This window comes from Salmo trutta, chromosome 12, assembly GCF_901001165.1.
Source record: "Salmo trutta chromosome 12, fSalTru1.1, whole genome shotgun sequence".
Classification (NCBI taxonomy): domain Eukaryota; kingdom Metazoa; phylum Chordata; class Actinopteri; order Salmoniformes; family Salmonidae; genus Salmo; species Salmo trutta.
Window position 1 is genome coordinate 79,698,445 of NC_042968.1, and position 26,088 is coordinate 79,724,532.

The 26,088-nt window shown below is 43.8% G+C and overlaps 1 protein-coding gene across 7 annotated transcripts in view; it reads right to left on the bottom strand.

Moving 5' to 3' along the window:
* LOC115204324 (kelch-like protein 13) overlaps window positions 1–26,088 on the bottom strand; it is a 68,468-nt gene that overhangs the window by 5,492 nt on the left and 36,888 nt on the right. For all 7 annotated transcript variants that reach the window (XR_003880349.1, XM_029769805.1, XM_029769801.1 and 4 more), the window contains 4 exons: window positions 18,093–18,225; window positions 15,770–15,966; window positions 14,756–15,551; window positions 11,241–11,354 (listed from right to left, as the gene is read on the bottom strand). Coding sequence is in view for 6 of the 7 variants with exons in the window: in XM_029769805.1 (XP_029625665.1) it covers window positions 11,241–11,354; window positions 14,756–15,551; window positions 15,770–15,966; window positions 18,093–18,225 (1,240 nt within the window). In the remaining variant the exon portion in view is untranslated. The remainder of the gene's footprint in view (window positions 1–11,240; window positions 11,355–14,755; window positions 15,552–15,769; window positions 15,967–18,092; window positions 18,226–26,088) is intronic.

The following is a 26,088-nucleotide window of genomic DNA, read 5'->3' on the forward strand; positions in this document are numbered from 1 at the left end:
AAAAAAAACAGGACATGTCTATAGGGAAGGCTGAAAATAAAGAGGAACACAATTCCAGCATGCAACTGGGTGGGAGCCAGGCAGGCACCCCTTCCTCCCTGTGCTGTGCAGAGTGGCTGGGAGCATACCCAGCGAGGTAAGGATCTGCAGTGCATGCTGAATGGAGCCCCAATCCATCCACTGCTGCCCAATGATCTCTCTCGCTTTCTTTACCTCTTTCTTTCTCTCCCGCTCTCCTTCCCATACTCAATCTATACAGACCTATTTTTAGTCAGTGGCCCTGACTGATCAGAAGTCTAACACCAGCCTCCTCCTCGATCATTAGAGCAAACACTTAGATGCCAGAGTTCGATCCATTCTCGTTATTCAAGTGTGTGTGTGTGTGTGAGAGAGCATCATTAAATAATCTCTGAGAAAAGAAAGACATATCAAACCCACTAATAGAACAGCAGCTTGATACGGGCTGTGATTCTTTTGTATGTTGAGCTGCAGCTCACTGCCCAAGGTAAGTAGCATCTTACACTAACTGATGTAACTGGCCAATAACCTTCAGGGCTTCTAATGGCTGAAGGATAGCTCTATTGCAGATATATTTTTCTAGCAAATGTGGAGAGAGGATAGATTTTGTTTCCAAAAATTTGACAAAAGAATCTCAGAGACTCAATGTTCAGTTTTTTGTTCAAACTAAATCATCATAGCGGCTTCTCTACAGATCCAGGTTCAATGTCGGGCTGTGTCGCAGCCGGTTGCCGGGAGACCCATGAGGTAGCACACAACTGGCCCAGCATTGTCCGGGTTAGGGGAGGGTGTGGCCGGCCGGGATGTCCTTGTCCCATCACGCTCTATTGACTCCTGTGGCGGGCCGGGCGCATGCACGCTGACACGGTCGCCAGTTGTACAGTGTTTCCTCCGACACATTGGTGCGGCTGGCTTCCGGGTTAAGCGAGCAGTGTCTCAAGAAGCAGTGCGGCTTGGCAGGTCGTGTTTTGGAGAGCACATGGCTCTCGACCTTCGCCTCTCCGGAGTTTCTTACGGGAGTTGCAGCGATGGGACAAGACTAACTACCAGTGGTGTAAAGTTACTTAAGTAAAAATACTTGAAAGTACTAAAGTCGTTTTTTGGGGTATCTGTACTTTATATTTTTGCTAACTTTCACTTTACTAAAGAAAATAATGTACTTTTTACTCCATACATTTTCCCTGACACCCAAAAGTACTTAGGAAAATTGTCCAACTCACACACTTATCAAGAGAACATCCCTGATCAATCAAATTTTATTAGTCACATGCGCCGAATACAACAGGTGTAGACCTTACAGTGAAATACTTACGTGCCCCTAACATACGAGGCAGTTAAAAAAGATACAGATAAGAATAATAGAAAAGTAACAAGTAATTAAAGAGGAGAAGAAAAAAATAATATATACAGGGGGGTGCCGGTAGAGTCAATGTGCGGGGGCACCTGTTAGTTGAGGTAGTATTTTCATGGAGGTAGAGTTAATTAAAGGGACTATGCATAGATGACAACAGAGAGTGGCAGTGGTGTGGAGAGGGGAGGGGCAATGTGAATAGTCTGGGTAGCCATTTGACTAGATATTCAGCAGTCTTATGGCTCAGGGGTGGAAGCTGTATGGAAGCCTCTTTGACCTAGACTTAGCGCTCCGGTACCGCTTGCAGTGTGGTAGCAGAGAGAACAGCCTATGACTAGGGTGGCTGGAGTCTGACAATTTTCAGGGCCTTCCTCTGACACCGCCTGGTGTAGAGGTCCTGGATGGCAGGAAGCTTAGCCCCAGTGATGTACTGGGCCGTTCGCACTACCCTCTGTGGTGCCTTGCGGTCGGAGGCCGAGCAGTTGCCATAACAGGCAATGATGCAACCAGTCAGGATGACCTCAATAGTGAAGCTGTATGACCTTTTAAGGATCTGGTGACCCATGCCAAATAATTTCAGTCTGAGGGGGAATAGGCTTTGTTGTGCCCGCTTCACGACTGTCATGGTGTGCTTGGACCATGTTAGTTTGTTGGTGATGTGGACACCAAGGAAGTTGAAGCTCTCAACCTGGTCCACTGCAGCCCCTCTTGATAAGAATGGGGGCGTGCTCGGTCCTCTTTTTCCTGTAGTCCCCAATCATCTCCTTTGTCTTGATCACATTGAGGGAGAGGTTGTTGTCCTGGCACCACACGGCTGGGTCTCTGACCTCCTCCCTATAGGCTGTCTCGCTGTTGTCGGTGATCAGGCCTTCCACTGTTGTGTCATCGGCAAATTTAATTATAGCGTTGGATTCATGCCTGGCCGTGCAGTCATGAGTGAACAGGGAGGATCAGCGTGGCAGACACGTTACCTACCCTTACCACCTGGGGGCGGCCCGTCAGGAAGTCCAGGATCCAGTTGCAGAGGGAGGTGTTTAGTCCCAGGGTCCTTAGCTTATTGATGAGCTTTGAGGGCACTATGATGTTGAACGCTGAGCTGTAGTCAATGAATAGCATTCTCACATAGGAGTTCCTTATGTCCAGGTGGGAAAGGGCAGTGTGGAGTGCAATAGAGAACACATCATCTGTGGATCTGTTGGGGCAGTATGCAAATTATGGTGGGTCTAGGATTTCTGGGATGATGGTGTTGATGTGAGCCATGACCAGCCTTTCTAAGCACTTCATGGCTACCGACGTGAGTGCTACGGGTCGGTAGTCATTTAGGCAGGTTACCTTAGTGTTCTTGGGCACAGGCACTATGGTGGTCTGCTTGAAACATGTTGGTATTACAGACTCGGACAGGGAGAGGTTGAAAATGTCAGTGAAGACACTTGCTAGTTGGTCAGTGCATGCTCGCAGTACACGTCCTGGTAATCCGTCCAGCCCTGCGGCCTTGTGAATGTTGACCTGTCTAAAGGTCTTACTCACATCGGCTGCAGAGAGCGTGATCACACAGTCTTCCGGTACAGCTGGTGCTTTCATGCATGTTTCAGTGTTATTTGCCTCGAAGCGAGCATCGAGGTAATTTAGCTCATCTTGTAGGCTTGTGTCACTGGGCAACTCTCAGCTGTGCTTCCCTTTGTAGTCTGTAATGGTTTACAAGCCCTGCCACATCCGACGAGCATCGGAGCCGGTGTAGTATGATTTGATCTTAATCCTGTATTGATACTTTGCCTGTTTGATGGTTCGTTGGAGGGCATAGCGGGATTTCTATTCCAGTCTGTGCTAGCAAAACAGTCCTGTAGCTTAGCATCTGCTTCATCTGACCACTTTCTTTTATTGATCTAGTCACTGGTGCTTCCTGCTTTAATTTTTGCTTGTAAGCAGGAATCAAGTCATAGCTGGTTGAGTCATCCCTACTCAGTGGTGTAAAGTACTTAAGTAAAAATACTTTAAAGTACTATTTAAGTAGTTTTTTGGGGTATCTTTACTTTACTATTTATATTTTTTACAACGTTTTACTTTAACTCCACTACAATAATGTACTTTCTACTCTATACATTTTCCCTGACACCCAAAAGTACTAGTTACATTTTGACAGCTTAGCAGGACAGGAATATTGTCTAATTCACACACTTAAAGAGAAAATCCCTGGTCATAGCTGGTGGAGTCACTAAACACAAATGCATTGTTTGTAAATTATGTGTGTTGAGTGTGCCCCTGGCTCTCCGTAAATAAACCAAAAAAAGTGCTTAATATAAGGAATTTGAAATAATTTATACTTTTACTTTTAATACTTATATTTTAGCAATTACATTAACTTTTGGTACTTAAGTATACTTCCAACCAAATACCTTTTACTCAAGTAGGATTTTACTGGGTGACTTATACTTGAGTCATTTTCTATTAAAAGGTATATTTACTTTTCCTCAAGTATAACAATTGGGTACTTTTTCCACCACTATCCCTACTGCCTCTGATCTGACGGACTCACTAAACACAAATGCTTTGCTTGTAAATTACAGTTGAAGTCGGAAGTTTACATAAACTCGTTTTAATGACTCCAACCTAAGTGTTTCCAACCACTCCACAAATTTCTTCTTAACAAACTACCGTTTTGGCAAGTCGGTTAGGACATCTACTTTGTGCATGACAAGTAATTTTTGTAATTGTTTACAGACAGATTATTTCACTTATAATTCACTGTATCACAATTCCAGTGGGCCAGAAGTTTGCATACACTAAGTTGACTGTGCCTTTAAACAGCTTGGAATATTCCTGAAAATTATGTCATGGCTTTAGAAGCTTCTGATAGGCTAATTGACATCATTTGAGTCAATTGGAGGTGTACCTTTGGATGTATCAAGGCCTACCTTCAAACTCAATCCCTCTTTGCTTGACATCATGGGAAAATCAAAAGAAATCAGCCAAGACCTCAAAAAAAGAATTGTAGACCTCCACAAGTCTGGTTCATCCTTGGGAGCAATTTCCAAATGCCTGAAGGTACCACGTTCATCTGTACAAACAATAGTACGCAAGTATAAACACCATGGGACCACGTAGCCGTCATACCGCTCAGGAAGGAGACGCGTTCTGTCTCCTAGAGATTAATGTACTTTGGGGCAAAAAGTGCAAATCAATCCCAGAACAACAAAGGACCTTGTGAAGATGCTGGAGGAAACAGGTACAAAAGTATCTATATCCACAGTAAAACGAGTCCTATATCGACATAACCTGAAAGGCCGCTCAGCAAGGAAGAAGCCACTGTCATGACGTTGGCCTGTGGGTAAGGTTTATGACCCCCCCCCATAAATACCTTTCTCCCTTCCCTCTCTCTCTGACTCTACTGAAGGACTCTTGAATAGCCTTTGTTAAACATAGAGAGTATGGGAACATCAAACAAGTGGGGGGAAAGGAACCATATTTCGGTAATAGAACCAGTTGAAAATATGCGTTGGTACTTAATGAACATGATGTCTGTTCGGTTGTCATCTGAGACATTATGACTGAACGACATAACTATAATGTGTAGACTTTCCCAGATACAGTTTATCAGATTCACATGGAATTGTTTTTCAATTTAAATGAAACTATTTGTTAAAAGATCTCATTTTAGCTTCCAAATTAGAGAATTGGGTTTTCATAAGGTTAGAGCCCTGCTCAATCAGTGGCCCACCCCTGTGAAAAGACATGGGTTATAAACTATGAAACACACCCTTCTCGACCTCCACTATATAAGCCCTTGACGAAAATGTAACCTCCTGTTCCGAGGACGTTAGGATGACGGTCCATACGTTAAAAAGGACTAACATGTCAACTACAGAACTAAGCCAACCTCAGCGTGAGCTTTGGTTGTGAATGGTATGAACTTTGAACTCTTATTCACTAAATAAATGAGACCTCCTAGCCGTTGAGTTAGCAACAGCAGCTGTAAACGTGGGCTAAGGAAAGGACGGACGACGTATCCAGTCTAACACACAACGAAGATACTACAACGTATCTAATTTACCACCAGAGACATTCTTCCGAGGACAGGAAGATCTCTGTTGGCCAACACGGCCAGCATCTACGACCAACCTACCGAAGCGCAGCTCAGAGTAAATATTTATTGCATTTTCCTTTTCCAAATGGGCGGTAATTTAGAATGCATAAGATACTGTATTTACGAAAGCTTAGCTTCTCCCTTTGTTCCTCAGTCTTCCCGCTTTTTCATTCAAGCCCAACCCCCTCTCTTTGTGTAACAAGCCATCATACAGGTTCCGTCCACCAGGGCCGTTTTCTGTATGACACAATTTGCATTCTGTGTGATTAGTTAGGTATTTAGAAAATAAATAATTAAACCCAATTTTGTATTGCTGATTCAACTTGTTAGCCAGGGTTCGTGAAGATAACCAAGAATTTACAACTTTCAGATGAGACTGAAATAAGGTGACGATGAATATATACTGCTATTGATGTAAAATATTACTAGGTCTTTCAGAGTTTATATGGAAGATAACAGCTCTATAAACACTCTTTCGTGGTGCCCCGACTTTCTAGTTAATTACATTTACATGATTAGCTCAATCAGGTAATATTAATTACAGAGAAAGGATTTTATAGAAAAGCATGTCATATCACTTAATCCGGCATAGCCAAAGACACGACACCACTCCTCCAAAACCACCATAAAAAAGCCAGACTACGGTTTGCAACTGCACATGGGGACAAAGATCGTACTTTTTAGAAAAATGTCCTCTGGTCTGATGAAACAAAAATATAACCTTTTGGAGGAAAAAGGGGGAGGCTTACAAGCTGAGGAACACCACCCCAACCGTGAAGCACGAGGGTGGCAGCATCGTGTTGTGGGAGTGCTTTGCTGCAGGGGGGACTGGTGCACTTCACAAAATAGATGGCATCACGAAGAAGGTAAATTATGTGGATATATTGAAGCAACATCTCAAGACATCAGTCAGGAAGTTAAAGCTTGGTTGCAAATGGGTCTTCCAAATGGACAATGACCCCAAGCATACTTCCAAAGTTGTGGCAAAATGGCTTAAGCACAACCAAGTCAAGGTATTGGAGTGGCCATCACAAAGCCCTAACCTCAATCCCATAGAAATGTTGTGGGCAGAACTGAAAAAGTGTGTGCGAGCAAGGAGGCCTACAAACCTGACTCAGTTACACCAGCTCTGTCAGGAGGAATGGGCCAAAATTCACCCAACTTATTGTGGGAAGCTTGTGGAAGGCTACCCGAAACATTTGACCCAAGTTAAACAATTTAAAGGCAATGCTACCAAATACTAATTGAGTGACCCACTGTGATGAAAGACATAAAAGCTGAAATAAATCACTCTCTACTATTATTCTGACATTTTTTAAATAAATTGGTGATCCTAACTGACCTAAGACAGGGAATTTTTACTAGGAATAAATGTCAGGAATTGTTTAAAACTGAGTTTAAATGTATTTGGCTAAGGTGTATGTAAACTTCTGACTTCAAATGTATGTCTGAGTAATTAGATATCACAAAATTGGGGAGAAAAGGGGGTAAAAAGTACCAAAAAAATGAATCATGATAATTTATTATTAATTACAGCTTTTAATTAAGGAATGTGTATCATCACAGTTTAAAGACGATTGGAGCTTTCATTTAAAACAAAGGCAAAAGTTTTTGCATAGAAAACAACTGCAAGCATTCGGAGATGCTAAAAAATATTAGTATCTTTTGCATCTTGAAGACAGTATAAATGGTTGTCCTGTCAAAGACACCTGAGCTCATTGATCGCGGTGCCCTCTTGATAGCTCACAATGATTGCCATTTTCCTGGCACATTTATCTAATTATTGGTGGAGATAAAATTGTGCTGGTGCTTTGACCCGTCGTAAAAATGTATGACCTGCTTGGAGGAAGCACAGTGCTGGCACAAATGAGACCCAAAGAATCGAGGCGGGGAACACAGAGGAGACACACAAAACCGTGGGGTCAGCAAGTTCCAAAAATACCCAATGATGATAAATGGACAGGATGGCCGGCAGCTTCAGAAGGCAGTTGGTTTAAGCCAGAGAGATATACTGTAGAGCAGCTAAAATGGAAATAGAATAAAATCCTATTAAAATAAATCCTTCTTTACAGATCAAAACACAGACCAAGAGGAAAATAAAATGCATTTCTTGTGATCATAATCATGATATTTAGATTTTTTTATTTAAATAAGCAAATCAGTGGTCACTGTACTCCAGATTGAAGTAAAGGTGCCGCCTCCCCCGCGGTTTTCCGTAGCGTTGTGTTGTGTGACAGTAGTGGTAATGTGAAGCCGTGCTGGCTAGGGGTCTGAGCCCCACCCTGAGAGTGAGAGCAGGGCAATGATGACCTGTGGCTTGACTCAGCGTGTCAGCTCCATTCACCTGACAGGATGTCTTTAGACAGCACGTCTTTAGACAGCATGTCAGCACAGCCACCGCCCAGCACCTAATCTGGACCGACAGCGAGACACCCTGCACCCCCATGTGAGTCACCTTTGACAGTGAGGTCATGACCCGACATACGGGGTGCGCTCCCGGACAGAGACACTGGCAAAAAAAATGACTCAACTCCACCTGACTACCATCCCTAGTGAGAGGTTATAACATGCAGACTGTCAGAAAATCTCATCTGTGCAAGTTGCCAGTGACCTTGGAAGAATGAAGCCTGCCTCTGTGCTTGATGGGAGCCTGTTTAATCATTAAGTTCTACAGTACAGACATCTATCTGGGAAGGTGGAGATATTTAGGCCTAACCATTGCTCAGTTCCTCCAGGCAGTCTACTGTAACTATAGTGAGGTACACATGAAGTGAGATCAGGATGACACTAAGAGATGCTCACAGGGAGGGAAGTTGACTTTCTGGTGTATTAATAGTTCAAACAGCATTACCCCTCCCGTTTCCTCTCAGTAAAGGAACCCAGAGGTGCCAGTCGGACCATAAGCCAACCAGAGACAGAAATACATAGACCAGGGTTTACCCTTTGTGCACATATTGTTTTTTGCCCTAGCACTACACAGCTTATTCAAATCATCGAAGCTTGATGATGAGTTTGTTATTTGAGTCAGCTGTGTAGTGCTAGGGCAAAAACCAAAACGTGAACCCCTGACATGGAGGATGAGGCAGTAACCCCCTCGGCTGGGAGGCTAAACTGCTAAAGTTAGAGCCACCAAGCCCATGTTGTTACTATAATGGAGGCTCAGGCTGGAGCAGAGCAGAGCAGGTGAGGTGCCACTGGGTGAGGGAGGGTTATGGTGTTCGGGGTAGATGGCTGGGTTACGCTTATATGAACACTTGTGCCCAGAGGCCAAGGGTGATGAACATAACCTTGCCTGTGTGTTGTGGCTCTATGGTTCTGCACCTCCTACACAGTCATCAACCTGTCCCTCCCATTTCTCTCACTCATCTATCCTTCCCTCTCTTTCGCCCTGTACAGCATCACTTTGTGAAAGTCGCACATTGGGAAACTGGGGCTCATCTCTCCTTAAGGCAGGATTTGATTTCAATCCTATGAAGTAAACAAGCACAGGGCTGACTCCAACAGAGAGACAGGGGATTTAGTAGCGCCAAAGTCAGACAACTACACAATCATTACTTCCAATCATCTTTAGAATATCCCCCCAAAAATATCACAGAGAACTGGACCCAGCAATGTGACGTGTGAGGGAGGGGGTGAGGTCTGCAGGATGCCACTGTATGACCTTCTAATGAAGGATGCTTTACTGACATCACAGTAGGGCGATATATCCAATTCATTCAAATGTATGTTTTTGCGAGATAAATCAAGGTTTTTGTTACTTTTTATGTTCATTTGTTCTCATGTTGTCTTTTTGGTCTCGTCTCCTGTGCTGTGTGCACCTTCAATTCTCACACACACCAAGCCCCTCCCCCTGCCTCTCACACCAACACATCTTCCTCTCCCATAGAAACACATTGGGCTTATTTTGGACAGATTTTAGTGAGTGATACCTAGGGTTCACACACACCAAGCCCCTCCCCCTGCCTCTCACACCAACACATCTTCCTCTCCCATAGAAACGCATTGGGCTTATTTTGGACAGATTTTAGTGAGAGTGATACCTAGGGTTCACACACACCAAGCCCCTCCCCCTGCCTCTCACACCAACACATCTTCCTCTCCCATAGAAACGCATTGGGCTTATTTTGGACAGATTTTAGTGAGAGTGATACCTAGGGTTCACACACACCAAGCCCCTCCCCCTGCCTCTCACACCAACACATCTTCCTCTCCCATAGAAACGCATTGGGCTTATTTTGGACAGATTTTAGTGAGAGTGATACCTAGGGTTCACACACACCAAGCCCCTCCCCCTGCCTCTCACACCAACACATCTTCCTCTCCCATAGAAACGCATTGGGCTTATTTTGGACAGATTTTAGTGAGAGTGATACCTAGGGTTCACACACACCAAGCCCCTCCCCCTGCCTCTCACACCAACACATCTTCCTCTCTGACAAGTGGTCTCAACTCGCTCTTTCAATTTGAGGTTTGGTCCAACAGAATGGGTCATATGGACACTGAAACACAGAGACATTATTTTACTGTAAAAGAGAAGTTACCTTTTCTAACTCTACCCTTTTTATGTCTCAACTACTCAGATTCCACACAGAACAGACACTACTAAACGGGAGTAGAAATGAACATTGACTCTGCAAAATGAATGCTCAGTTTGTGGTGTGCTGCATTGGGGTACCATGTTGGGTTGTGGCGGTCATGAAATTGTTAGCCGGTGATTGTCAAGAAAATAACTGTCTCACGGTAATTGACCATTAATTAACAAACATGTTTACAATCTCCTGGCTTCCACACAGCCTACAAACCACTGATACTGACCTTTGGAACATCTACATTTTAAAAAGTATAATAAATCCATTTAATAAAGCCTACACCTTCACAATATATCCAATATTTATTTTAGACAGGTCTAAAGAAACATGATATGAAGAAAATGCAGTCTACTCCAGAAGAACAGAATAGCATACTCTGAGTTGTCCTTATGTTAGGTCCTGATGTGGCTATGCCATATGGCTGTGGGCTACATTAGTTCATTTAGCAGACAACATTTGTTTAGAATTCTGTCGCATTATTTTATAGTATGAAGAACACAATTGAACAAATCTGAATAAAATAGAAACAATACTATCTCCAAACGATTTCTGAGAGTGTGGGCATGCTGATATTCTGTGTTGAGTGGTGAACAAAGAAAGGCTGCATGATGCAACTCTAATGATTTGAAAATAGTTCCATGAAAAGCATGAACTCTGATTTGTTTCTTGCACAGGCTGCACACACGTCATCTGTCTCTCAATCACAATTTGACAAGCACTTGATAATATTCTCACCAGACCTCGAATTTCATGCTCCTCGTGAGGCTGTGATGCCCCCTAAAAAAATCCATGCCTTTGGCCAAAGTGGACATTTTGCCCTTGGACTGAATATAATAATTATAATTCCCTTCTCCCAGCTGCCAATCGCCGTGCATTGAAGCACTTTTCACTCACATGGCTCTGTCAGATATCTCAATTCTTATTAGCCAATGACCTCAATTGATCGGGTCCTTTTCATAGGCCTCTCAGCTCCGAAGTAGGCTTCAAGTGAAGACAGACATATCGGGAACACAACAGTGTTCCTTCTTATCCAATTCTGAGACGCATATTGAAGATGTTAGAAGAACTGTCCACATGTACTTTTCATCAGCCAACAAGATGAGTAGGCCTAACCAACAGCATAAGCACTAGCCTATGTCAATCTACTATCCCCCATAGTACAAAAGTTGACCAAACCCCGGATCTAATAGGACTAACATACCTGAAATATACATGTAACCACCGTACACCGTCCCTGCGTGGCCGTAGTGTGGCTCGTTCATTTTAGCGACGTACGTCCACTCGTTTGTCCTGGGGTTGTAGCACTCCACTGTGGCTGCATGGGGAAGAAAGAGAGGAGAAAACAAACAGAGTATTAAAGGGGAAAGTAGTTCAAGAGAGAACTAAGGAGAACAAACATAGCTGCAAATGTAGCCTTGGAGGGTGTCAGTGTGGGAGCTACTGAACCAGGAACCTAAATACAAAGCAGAGATCCCCCCCACCAACCACCACTCCCCTCCCTAGCCCCTTCCCCAGCGCCTACCCTGCAGTGACTCTAGTCTATACAGAGAGACTAGGGAGGGTGCATCTACTCCCCATTACATAATTAGGGCCTACTCTGTACCACTCCACTTGAAGGCTCTTATCATAATTCAGTAGTGTGTACGGTAGCCTGGTGCCAGACTGGGATGTTCTCTTCACTCCACTCCGTCTGGAACCTCTCAATTGTGCAGTGATTTGTCAGGTTAGAAAATGATTTGTCCAATCAAGTTTCCAGACAGAGGGCAAAGCTGATTTCTCAAGCTGGCTGGCACCCGGGCAGAATGGTTAAGGAGTCTCCATATGGCGGTTGGAAGTAGAAAGGATATTATCAGGTAGACTAAATGTGAGGCTGGTTTGGAGGGTGATGAGGTTTTAGATACCACCTGACTGTCCAGGTGACCAGGTCAAACACACTCCTTTGTCATAGCCCTGGCTAGGGCTGACAGTCATGGACATTTGGATGATGGTTACTGGTCAGGCAAATGAAGAGCTAAATATTTGATTTTATTTACAGGGGCAGTGCAGTCAAAAACGTGATTGTCATCATATTTCCACACTAGGAGGTTGAAATAACACTCTGAAATTGTGAAAATGATAATGTCCTTTTAGTGTAAGATCAAATCAAAATCAAATCAAATTTATTTATATAGCCCTTCTTACATCAGCTGATATCTCAAAGTGCTGTACAGAAACCCAGCCTAAAACCCCAAACAGCAAGCAATGCAGGTGTAGAAGCACGGTGGCTAGGAAAAACTCCCTAAAAAGGCCAAAACCTAGGAAGAAACCTAGAGAGGAACCAGGCTATGAGGGGTGGCCAGTCCTCTTCTGGCTGTGCCGGGTGGAGATTATAACAGCACATGGCCTAGATGTTCAAATGTTCATAAATGACCAGCATGGTCAAATAATAATAATCATAGTAGTTGTCGAGGGTGCAACAAGTCAGTAACACAAGAGTAAGTGTCAGTTGGCTTTTTCATAGCCGATCTTTGAGAGTATCTCTACCGCTCCTGCTGTCTCTAGAGAGTTGAAAACAGCAGGTCTGGGACAGGTAGCTCTTGACTGTCGCCTCTCCTGAGTCCGTACGGGAGTTGCAGCGATGGGACAAGACTAACTACCAATTGGATACCACGAAATTGGGGAGGAAAAAAAGGGTACAAAAAATAATTACAAAAATGAAATAAAAGGTATCCTACTACTTTGAACAGGTAAGTAAATACATATAGGGGAAACACTAGTTTAGTTACCTCTCCCTTTAACCACTTAACATCTCCTAAAGCTCTGATTCCAACTTCGTCAAGAGCATCTTTCTTGACCCTCCACTCTCCTTACTGACCTGTACTTTGTGTGCTGAATATAGAAGTAAATAGATCCCAAGGGTCAAATCGGCACCGTGTTGTCACATAGGCTACCAGTGTTTCCCAAACTCAGTCCTGGGGACCCCAAGGGGTGCCATTTTGTTTTTTGCCCTAGCACTACACAGCTGATTCAAATAATTAAAGCTTGATGATTAGTGCACCTCTTGGGGTCCCGAAGACCGGGTTTGGGAAATGGTGGTAGCCTATGTGCCAACATGGTGCTGATTTGACCCTTGGGATCTAATCCCTGGGACCTACCTATAGGGTTTAACCCAGGCCCAGATACAAAGAGCTCTGGCTACAGTTCTAATAAAGCAGTCCCAGTGGACCAAATGGATGGTCTCCAATTCAGAGCATCACCTTTTCATCATTATCTCACTAAGGCAGGCCAGTGTTCACTTCTCCGATGTTTCCTGTGACAACTTGTCAAAGGGGAAGCAGCCTAGGTCTAATTAACATTAACAGTCCATATCATTCGAAGAAGAAGAAATATCTTTAGCGGGAGACTAAAATGGCAGCAGCACCAGGCATTAAGTGATTCATTAGAACCCTACTAATCAGTCATCTGTTCTCTCTCTATTCTCTATCTACGACTTCCCACACAGTTCCTAAACAATATCTGATGATTTGCAAGAATGCATTCTGAAAAATATCCAAAGCTTAAAAATTAAGTAATAGCCTCACCTACCAAGTACATTTTCACTTGTCCTTAGAGTGCTTGGTGCTTTAAGGTATACATGGAAATGAGTGCTCAAGAGCTTTCGTTACATGCTGCTATATTTACAAGAGCGTCCTACAAATGAATTATTCAAACATCAGAGATAGCTGTGCTGTCATTGTTCCTCACATGTTTGTACTCTGGCTGTCTCAGTAAAGTGGATTAATATGACAGGCCTTCACATGACAGTTATGGAGAGTGGCCATAGAGGATGGATGGCCTTTAAACCTGAAAATATAACCACATCATCCATCAGAACTTATGTTAAGAAATGGTTGTGTGTGTTAGCGTGTGTCACTGACTGTACACGCACGCATGCACACACACACATCGCCATCCTGTACTCTCAAACCGCCCTGACTGAGGGGAGCCTTTCATGTTCTGTAAATCTTTTAAAATAAGCTGACAGATCCTCAGTAGCAAATCAAAGTTTCAAAACCCTCCCTCCTCCGCATGGCTACATCAAAAACGATTTATGTTCAAAAGGCTGAACTCTGTGCTGCGTTTGAAACAACTGATAGAATGTCTGAGTGCCAGACTGGCTTCCCAAGGATAACAGGCACTAACCAGCACAGGAGACTGTCCATTCAGAGTGTACTAGTGCACACACGCGCAGGGGGGCCCCACGAGGACCCATGCCCAATGTGGTAATTACAGCCCAGAGCCCAGAGGAGCAGAGCGGATAGCATGACCTGGCCAGCCTGCCCCCTACAATTACAGGGCTGCATCGAGGTAGTAGGGTGGCACTCTGCAATGAGAGTCTACGTGCTGAGCTGGGCACTGACATCAGATCACAGTGTCCTACAATGCTACTTACAAAGATTCCACCCTGACCACCTCCTCCTTCACCTTGAGGTTTCTGCTGCAGTCGTTCACAGGGTCTGGCTGCAGCTAGCCCTCCCTCATCTCCTCCTACACTCTGCCTGGTCCAGGGCTATGTCATAATCACACAGCCACATGTGAACCTGTGCTACACCATCATGTTGTGACAACTGCTGTGCCTTGCGCTTGCCTTTTACCTTTTCTTGTGAGATGTCCCTTTCCAAATATACCCAGACATGTTAAGCATCAGAGCAGGACTAAAAGCAGCGTGATAAACCGACCCTGGTGAATTAAACTAACCCAGCTCTCCGGCAGCGTTGCGGCCACCCACAGCGTAGAGGTGTCCCTTGAGAGCGCTGAGGTGGAAGAAGGTGCGTTTCTCGTTAAGGCACGCCACCTGCATCCACTTGTTGTAGCGCGGGTCGTACCGGAACACCGTGTCCACCGCAGTCTTGCCTTTGGTGTCGTAGTTGCTCTGGCCTCCCACCACGAAGAGGAAGTTGCCGATGACGGCGATGCCGTGCTGGTAGCGGGGGGCGTCCATGGGCGCCAGCGCCTTCCACTCGTGGGCCTTCTCATCAAACAGACGCAGCTCCTTACTGACCACCAGCTGCTGGCGCAGGACGCCGCCAAGGGTGACCAGGTGGCCGCTGTCTGAGCGGATGGCCGTCCTCTCTGACTGCATGACCGGCTGCATGTAGGGCATCATCTGATAGTTGCTGGCCTCCAGGAGGAGGTTGACACAGGTGTTGTCTGTGCGCATAAAGTCCACAGTCTGCACGTGGTTGATGAGCTCCTGGGGGTTCATGAGGGGGAAGCGGATGTTCTTCATGAGCTTGGGGGCGTGGTCCATGCGTCCGTCCTCATAGCGGAGCCAGCGGCATGCAGCCTTGAACAGGTCCAGCTCGCTGCAGTGCTTCAGACTGTTACTAGACAGAACGAAGGCCAGCCGCTCAAAGGGCAGCTTGACAAAGTCCCCCGTGCCCAGCAGCGAGGGGAAGTTCTTGAGGATGAAGTTGTTGACGTATTTGTCTACCTCCGTGAGGTTGTATGTGTTAGCGATGCGCCCCACCTCCACACAGTTATCCAGGGACACCTGCAGCCAAGGAGAGAGGGGAAGCAGTGAGAAGCAACCACTCTCAATCACACACAGAAACACATTTTACACAGTGCTTTTACTGCAGACCAAATGTAGATATTAAAGTAAGCAGTAGAGTACAGTAGTAAGATATCTTAAACTGCTGAGTATAACCCCCCTGGCTGGTTCTGGAGGGCTGAGCTAGATGGCTGAGCAGGCTGTGTTAGGTTCCTTACCCCAGATATGAGAAAGACCTTGCAGAAGTCTAGCACCGGGAGGATCTGGAGGAAGCTGGCTGCCTCCAGTGTGTCCTGCAGGTTCTCCATGTTGAGAGACAGCTTGGCCGTGTAGATGAAGTCTATGATCTTCTTCAGGCCTATTCGGTTGACACCATGAAGCTTGATACACATCAAATCCTGTTCCTTCATTCCACCTGCATGACGAGGCGAGAGAGAGAGGAGCATTATACAATGCACCAGTCAGATAAAAACAGAACAGCATCACCTATGAGCTCTACCTTTGACAGTCAAGGCTAACGGCAGAAACAGAGGCCACTCCACCGAGCTTTCACACATCTACCATTATGGTTGCATGTAAAGGAAATGTATTCCCCAAAGCCTGGAGACTGTTGTACAATTCACCCAGAAAGGGCTGTGAGTTGCAGTAAAAAAGCTTTTGCCCAGCGTCGCAGCAGCATACTTCCCCTCCTTACTATGGGCTTAAACTGTGACTCACTTCCCTCTTACACATCTATTTCAGCTCAACAACACTTGTGAACCTCTCCGACAGGCTGCACACTTGTCAAATATCTGTTGAACCACTTACATGTATTAAGGCTTTCCAATTTTGGCTGTTAAGAAAAGGACATATGATATTGCCTAAGTTTTGGGGAATAACTCCATCTATCAAAGTAATTTCTATACGCGTCATCAGTGAGGCAGTTGCTAAGCTACAACAACAAGAAATAAAAGAAAAACCGAAATGCTGAATACCGTTGCTGATCACAGAACTGATTTCCCAGGCATTGTACAATAAAATAAAGCACATTTCTAAACAACCCCAGGCTCATCTCCGTGATGAACGCAATATTTGCATTGTCTTGAGAAAAGCCTTATTATTTTTCGAAAAGCACAAGGCAAATTAAAACCTTAACGCCTGGGGAAAAGGCCTCATGTCTAATTCAAGGTAAGGTACACTATATATACAAAAGTATGTGGACGCCCCTTCAAATTAGTGGCTTTGGCTATTTCAGCCACACCCGTCGCTGAGAGGTGTATAAAATCCATCAAGTCAGTTCGTCAAATTTCTGCTTTGCTAGAGCTGCCCTGGTCAACTATAAGTGCTGTTAATGTGAAGAGGAAATGTCTGGGAGCAACAACGGCTCAGACGCTAAGTGGTAGGCCACACAACCTCACAGAACGGGACCGCCGCATGCTGAAGCGCGTAAAAATCGTCTATCCTCGGCTGCAACACTCACTACCGAGTTCCAAACTGCCTCTGGAAGCAACGTCAGGACAAGAACTGTTCTTCGGGAGCTTTGTGAAATGGGTTTCCATGACCGAGCAGTCTCACACAAGCCTAAGACCACCATGCGCAACGGCAAGCGTCGGCTGGAGTGTTGTAAAGCTTGCCGCGATTGAACTCTGGAGCAGTGGAAACACGTTCTCTGGCGTGATTAATCACGCGTCACCATTTGGCAGTCTGACGGACAAATCTGGGTTTGGTGGATGCCAGAAGAACGCTACCTGCCGAATGCATAATGCCAACTCTAAAGTTTGGTGGAGGAGGAATAATGGTCTGGGGTTATTTTTCATGTTTCAGGTTAGGCCTCTTAGTTTCAGTGAAGGGAAATCTTAACGCTACTGCATACAATGACATTCCACACAATTCTGTGCTTCCTAATCGCCCAACCTCACTAATGCTCTTGAGGCTGAATGGAAGCATGTTCCCGCAGCAATGTTCCAACATCTAGTGGAAAGCCTTCCCAGAAGAGTGGAGGCTGTTATAGCAGCAAAGGGGGGACCAACTCCATATTAATGCCCTTGATTTTGGAATGAGATGTTCAACGAGCAGCTGTCCACATACTTTTGGTCATGTTGTGTAGCTTGTCAGATTGTAGAGATGACAGGGGAAGTAAAAAGCAGCATCTCAAACCCTGGAGGATTCACGTTGTGCTTAAAGAGAAAGAGCACTTTGGGAGAAGCCTCTTTCAGGGAGATTGACACGTTAATAATATTTCCATCTACCAGGCAGGAGAAACAAGACAGAGACCAACAATGCCCTTCTGATTCGCCATGGCTGGCACACACACACACACAGAGACAGTGAGAGACAGAGAAAGCGAGAGAGAGTGCTTCCATCAGAGGGAGATTTACGGAACAACCAGACAACACAATGCTAACAGCTGCAGAGCCCCAGAGTGGAGAGTGATTGACGGACGTGTGACAAGCAGGCTAATCCTCTGATCACTCAGTCTGTTAATGAACATTAAACACAATATGCTGTCGTCCCATCCCGTGATTTGTGCTGCGGGTGAGAGACAGAGGCATTTTGTCTTACCTGTGAACATGGCTTTGAAGTAGTCGCTGGAGGAGGCCATCATGGCGCGGTGTACTGGGAAGGCTTCGTCTCCGTCCCCCGCCACCAGCGTGACATCACACAGTAATCCCTCTATCCTCAGCTGGTCAAATCCCTGGGAAGGAGGGAGACAGAGAGACAGGAGAGACCAGCCTGTTAGAGAGCTGCTCTGTGTACTGTGGAGAGACCCTGTCTGTCCTGAACCATGGCCTCATTCCTGAGGGGCTCAACCTGCTCTCTATAACCCTGCCCAGACTGGAACACCGAGACTGGATGATCGTAACTCAATCACTACATGACAGCGCTACCGTTTCTTGACAACCTTCCTGCAAATAAAACACGTATGTTCCTAAAGTCATTATTTGTCTACCTTCATAAAGAAAATGTTACAGCACGTTTTACATTTCATATTGATTTAATGTAAATTCCTTCCAGGAAAATATTTTTTGGGGGTAAAACCAGACAAATACATGTTAAATGAATATGCCACAGAACTATAATGCTCACCCGGCTTAATAGCAATATGTAGCAATGATATCACATTTTCTACTGGTCAAATTGATTGTTTCTAGACAGCTTCCTTGACATTCTGAATACAAAGTAATTACTCCAGCAACATTTTTATGTTGAGGAAAAACTGATGTCGATGTTAGCTAAATAGGACAACTATGGTGTCGTTAAGTCCACAGTGGAGTCTAAACGCGTCTGCATGCTTCCCATCTGAAACAGTTCGGAACAGTTTGTGTACATATTATGACAACATTTTGTGACGTTTTTGTTTGTTTTGGTGTTCGGCGAGGTTATTTTTTAATTTTTTGGAGGCAAGCCGAAGTCGGTAGCCGAAGTCGGTAGCCGAAGTCGGTAGCCGAAGTCTACGCCCCGTCGCCGATGATTGGTCAACAGTAGGGATTCTTCAATAAGTGTTTGTTATTATTCAACGAGACATAATTTTAACATTTTACCCCCTTTTTCTCCCCAATTTTGATCTTGTCTCATCGCTGCAACTCCCCAACAGGCTCAGAAGGCGAAGGTCGAGTTCATGCATCCTCCGAAACATGACACACGAAGCTGCGCTTCTTAATTATCACCTGCCTGCTTAACCCGGAAGCCAGCCTCACCAATGTATCGGAGGAAACACTGTTCACCTGATAAACGAGGTCAGCCTGCAGGCGTCCGGCCTGCCACAAGGAGTCGCTAGAGAGCGATGAGCCAAGTAAAGCCCCCCCCCAGCCAAACCCTCCCCTAACCCGGGTTTAAGCTGGGCCAATTGTGCGCTGCCCTATGATACTCCTGGGATCGAACCCGGGTCTGCAGTGATGCCTCTAGCACTGCCTTAGACTGCAGTACCACTCAGGAGGCCCTGAGATTAATAGTTTTAATGCACATTTTTTCACTTGAGAAATATTGCACCATTCTGTGATGCAATATCAAATCAGTAGTTTCCATGTATTGTAGAATGTTCATTCAAATTACGTTACCTGGATGTGGCTCATGCAATGGAAGGTATTTTTTGTAATGTCAGTTGAGTTTAATCAACAAATCACAGCACATATAGATGGGTACACCTCCTGCTTTGCGCCTATGGGAACGCTGTATTGCATTAGTGGAAACCAAGACTGCTCTCAGGGCAAGTCTGCCGGTTTTGACTAGCAGAAGTGACTTTTCATAGCAGGTTAGGATAATTAACGTTGCAGGTTAGAATAATTAGGTTAAGGTTAGGAAAAGGGTTAGCTAAAATTGTCCCCGACACGACTCAAACATATCTAGCTACAACCAGGCCTGCCCTGAGAACAGTCTTGGTTTCCACTAATGCGATGCTGCTATAGTTACACTCGCAATGGCCGCCAGTCCACCCATTATACCATCATTGACTAATTCATTATATTTCTATGGCAGCACATGCATTCAGGAGTAGAGGAAAGGCGGCAATGTGCATCTAAAAAAAAGTTTTTATTTTTATTTCTTTGCTATTACCATCATCCAAAATTCCATGACCATCACAGCCCTACTTGCAGCAATGACAGAGACAGTGTCAATGTGATTAAGTGACATCCCACATCAGCATTGGGCTAAATCACACATATACACCCACTCTGTGCTGTGTTCCTGAGACCTTTTCAACACAATAATATGCTCTTCAACAGCAGGTATAAAAACTATTCACCAGCTAAAAGGCTATTACACTGTTGAAGGGAAACCTTTGAAGCACTCTGTCTAACAACACATCCACACAACACACCTCCATCATAGTGGCAGGTTGTGGAATACACACAGTGTGGAAAGGTCACACATTAATGAGCCCAACAGCTTTCTGCCAGCTCCTACCTGGCCTGGGGGCCCCTCTCTCTGTAACGACCTTCACGTGTGGACAGAGACTGGCATGGGCAAGGCAGGCCTTAGAGCCTGACTCACTGAATGACTCAATGACTGATTGACTCACTCACCATGTCTGTCTTTCCCTTCCAGCTAGCTACTGTATATAAACAAAATCATGGATTTCTTCTCCAACTCAATTGTTATCACACTTTCTTTTTATCTTCTCATATGCAGAAGACATCTTGTTCTATGCTTGCGATGAAAAAAGTAGACCATTTCAACTTGAGGGAACAACAGTCCATTTGGATTATTTCAATCCAACTTCATGAAAGATATCAGTTTGACAACTCTTTGTAGAGAGCATTATAGACAGTTTAATGTTCTTAGGACATAATTCCCTTTGAGTCAACGGAATAACTTACTGATCATCCTCCTTATCAAATGCAGTGAATGGGTTTGAAAGTCAAGTCTTATATATCTTAACCAGCTTGCACACGTGACCCTGATTTAACCCATTATTTATGCACTTTGACCCTCCACGCACATCGCATCCTGACTTCAGATGTGCCAGTGATTAGAGTGGGTGAGTCTGTTCTTAGTGTGGGTGTGATTGTTAGAATTATATAAAGGTGACGCGTTACTGCGTTGTGAATGTGCAAATAGATTTTGTCCCCCCACACCAGATGCGATCACGACACGCAGGTTGAAATATCAAAAACCCCGAACCAATTATATTAATTTGGGGACAGGTGGAAAAGCATTAAACATTTATGTCAATTTAGCTAGTTAGCTTGCAGTTGCAAGCTAATTTGTCCTATTTAGCTAGCTTGCTGTTGCTAGCTAATTTGTCCTGGGATATAAACGTGGAGTTGTTATTTTACCTGAAATGCACAAGGTCCTCTACTCCAACAATTAATCCACACATAAAACGGTCAACCGAATCGTTTCTAGTCATCTCTCCTCCTTCCAGGGTTTTTCTTCTTTGGACTTTATATGGCAAGACACCTGTCGCACATGATTCGCGCCTGTCTCAGTGGACTAATCCATTATGGAGGCCAAGGGGATGGCACAGTCCATCACTCTACGACATGTGATACTGAAATTGCATATGGTTAGATTATGTAAAAATAATGGTGCAACACTAATAAATCCAATATTATTTTATAACAAATGTGCATTATCCCGCGTTGGATATGGTCACTGTATGCGGTTCTGAAACAATCTTCAGTGCGCCGTATAATTAATGCACCTTTCCCTATGTTGCTATATGCATAAAAGCAAAATTAGCCATCATATTGGGATTGACAACAATGCTGCGGAGGCAGCAGCAGCAGAGACGAGGAAACAGTCCTTGCCTTAATCCCGTCCGAATAGGTTTTAGTTTTACTGGGTGTGGTTGGGTAATGTAATTATGTGCACAAGCGCAAAACACCACATCTGTCATTTTAGTCCGTCCGAATCTGCCATGTCAGTCATTTGTACTGTTCTTTTGGCTAACTCAAAGGTCCTCTGATAACACTAGATCTATGCAAATCGACATCCCTGTGTTTTGAGATAAATGTCTGAGTTTGACAGGTGTATCTAACAGTTTGAGAAAGAAAACAATAACTGATTCGATAAATTGAATGAAGTGCTGCGCATAATCAAAATATTTGAAGGGCCTACATGTATCAACTTTCACAGTGAATGTTTTTGTTCATACGTTTTGTGAGTATGAATTGAATATTGCCAAATGCATCAGTTAAAAATATTTCGCCTATTTAATGTAACCATTTCTGTTAATAGATCGCAAAGCAGCATACACCTGACCTAAATGTTGGGAAATAATAAGTTCACTTTCGCATCCACAGCCTTAAAACGCATCTCAAGTGCAAATGCACTGTTTAGCTCACATCTGAAGGCTGTGGGGCATTTAGGACGTCTAATGCGGATCGCTAAAATATCCTAATGATTATGAGCACACTATCTCAATTCAAATATTATGGCGACACTATACCAAAGACGGTTTGTTATGGTTTAGAAACTTGGGAACCAAGCTCGAGTTATCAGTGTAGCCCTTTTATCGTCTGGACTTGTCTTCACACCTAGGGGAAAAAAACTCCATGCGTCCGTTATAACTGTGAATTTATTAGAAAAAAATCAAAATTACAGGGAGCAGTTTGGAAAAAACGAATCCCATCCGAATCGCCCTCTGGAATAACGGACATTCTGGTGTAATAATTACATAACCAACGTTCTCTAGTAATACTAGTCCCGTGCGAATAGGGCTTAGCCCAATTGTCTAAGAAAATTGAGGAGCGGGCAAACCTCAACTTAAATTGTGTATATAATCAATAGCCTAACTGTTAAATGTGCATGGCTTTATCAATCATGCATATATAATCTACTGAAATAAGACAAATGCTAATTCTGTTGCCATTTTGATAGTTTGTTTAATAGCCTACTGATTCCGTGTACACCAAGTCTCATGCAATGGCAAAATGTCAGATAAAGCTATTTCACAGATTTGGCATTTATTATGCTGTAATAATGGCTTTCCAATTTTTTTTGGTTACAGACTGGTACTACTTATCATTTATTTTGTGTTGTTTACACTCTTCCAAACAGGAAGAAAAATAATATCGTAATCTAACAGCACCTGAGTATCACAGATATGCATGCAGCTCTCACTCCTATTCCCTCCGTTTTTATGATCTTATTGTTATTATTATTATGATCATCACTATAATAATAATAAGTAATGTCATTATCATTATTTACAATGTTCCAAATGGTCAGAAAAATGCAACTGTTTGGCACACATAATACTCAGGCAACGCCTGCTCCTATACGCTCCATTTTCTTGATCTCCTGTAGTTTCCACAACTAAGTCAAATGTCTTCCACAGATCTGACTTCCCCTTTCCCTCCTGAGCAACCATTAAACATTCGCCCGTTTCGAGTTTCTTTTTCACGTCCTCAGCATTCATTTTGCTGTCGACATTACAGTGTTTGGAGTTTGTTATAACCAATTTATTGATGTGACTACGATAGGTCAGGCCCTATTGGTCAGATGCGATGAAATGCGTTCATGTTTCACATAAAGAGAGCAAGGGTTGAGGGAACAGGGAATGTTTTTCCTAAACAAATGAGGGATTTCGGTAACATAGCTTTTGAGTCAGAAGCAAGTAAGAAACTAAATGGCTGAAATGAAGTCACAGCTTCAGCACGGACAGCGCAATAAACACTTGCTGTGCTGTGGTGCCTTTTCACTGCAGTAGGGAGGAGAGCAGACAGCGTGCGCCAGTCACACAGGCACTAGCTTTTTTTTAAGTGTGACCGTCGGGCTCGTTCGAGTCATGTGTGTGTCTTAATTATTTAATCAAACAGTGTGCTTAAAACATCAGACAAACTCAGTGCATATGAGCTCAGTGCATTGGGCTCCCGAGTGGCGCAGCGGTCTAAGGCACTGCATCTCAGTGCTAAAAGCTTCACTACAGACCCTGGTTCGATCCCTGTATCACAACCGGCCGTGATCGGGAGTCCCATAGGGCGGCGCACAATTGGCCCAGCGTCGACAAGGGTTAGGCAGTCATTGTAAAATAAGGATTTGTTCTTATCTGACTAACCTAGTTAAATAAAGGTTAAATAAAAAATATGTAGTTGGTTTTATTCAAACACATAGGTGTGTGTCTATATATGGAAAAATTAAGTTAAAACATTTCGACCAATCGACTGGTCGAAAGAAACGGACGACTCTCGGTCGACAAAGATTGTTTTTAGTCACTCATTTTTATCTCCAAATTTGAGAACATGGATTTCTTTTTAGTGAAGTCTAAACCCTGATGTGCTTATAGCAAGTTTGACGTTCATGGAAACAATTCCATAATTGTTTCTACATCAAAAGAAGAAACGTGGACAGTGTTTGATAATTATAACCTTAGTGTTGCAGTGTCATTTTACTAACGATACCAGGCCAAGTATCACGATACCGAGAAGTATCACGATACCACAGTGGCAAAAATCTGTGTCCTAGCATCCTGTTTGCCCTGTCTCCCGGACGCTTGTTCCCATTTTCTAAATGTTCTGTGCATGTGCTACGCAAAAACCTGGCAGTGAAATTCACACTTCTACTCAATCTAACATACTGAATTTAACTTCACACTGCTTAGTGTATAATATAATACTTCATAGAATGCAAATATGAGCAAATCAGCCAAAGGCCTACCTGTGATTTGTCTGGAGGATTGGGAGGAAGGAATATAGATGCATAATGATCTGCATGTTATTGTGTCAGTGAGGGGAAAACACTGCATAATGATCTGCTTGTTATTGTGTCAGTCAGGGGAAAACACTGTATAATGATCTGCATGTTATTGTGTCAGTCAGGGGAAAACACTGCATGATGATCTGCATGTTATTGTGTCAGTCAGGGGAAAACACTATATAATGATCTGCATGTTATTGTGTCAGTCAGGGGAAAACACTGCATAATGATCTGCTTGTTATTGTGTCAGTGAGGGGAAAACACTGCATAATGATCTGCATGTTATTGTGTCAGTCAGGGGAAAACACTGCATAATGATCTGCATGTTATTGTGTCAGTCAGGGGAAAACACTGCATAATGATCTGCATGTTATTGTGTCAGTCAGGGGAAAACACTGCATAATGATCTTCTTGTTATTGTGTCAGTCAGGGGAAAACACTGCATAATGATCTGCATGTTATTGTGTCAGTCAGGGGAAAACACTGCATGTTATTGTGTCAGTCAGGGGAAAACACTGCATAATGATCTGCTTGTTATTGTGTCAGTAAGGGGAAAACACTGCATAATGATCTGCTTGTTATTGTGTCAGTCAGGGGAAAACACTGCATAATGATCTGCTTGTTATTGTGTCAGTAAGGGGAAAACACTGCATAATGATCTGCATGTTATTGTGTCAGTCAGGGGAAAACACTGCATAATGATCTGCATGTTATTGTGTCAGTGAGGGGAAAACACTGCACGATGATCTGCATGTTATTGTGTCAGTCAGGGGAAAACACTGCATGATGATCTGCTTGTTATTGTGTCAGTGAGGGGAAAACACTGCATGATGATCTGCATGTTATTGTGTCAGTCAGGGGAAAACACTGCATGATGATCTGCATGTTATTGTGTCAGTCAGGGGAAAACACTGCATAATGATCTGCTTGTTATTGTGTCAGTGAGGGGAAAACACTGCATAATGATCTGCTTGTTATTGTGTCAGTAAGGGGAAAACACTGCATAATGATCTGCTTGTTATTGTGTCACTAAGTGGAAAACACTGCATAATGATCTGCTTGTTATTGTGTCAGTGAGGGGAAAACACTGCATAATTATCTGCTTGTTATTGTGTCAGTAAGGGGAAAACACTGCATAATGATCTGCTTGTTATTGTGTCACTAAGTGGAAAACACTGCATAATGATCTGCTTGTTATTGTGTCACTAAGTGGAAAACACTGCATAATGATCTGCATGTTATTGTGTCAGTGAGGGGAAAACACTGCATAATGATCTGCATGTCATTGTGTCAGTGAGGGGAAAACACTGCATAATGATCTGCATGTTATTGTGTCAGTGAGGGGAAAACACTGCATGTTATTGTGTCAGTGAGGGGAAAACACTGCATGTTATTGTGTCAGTGAGGGGAAAACACT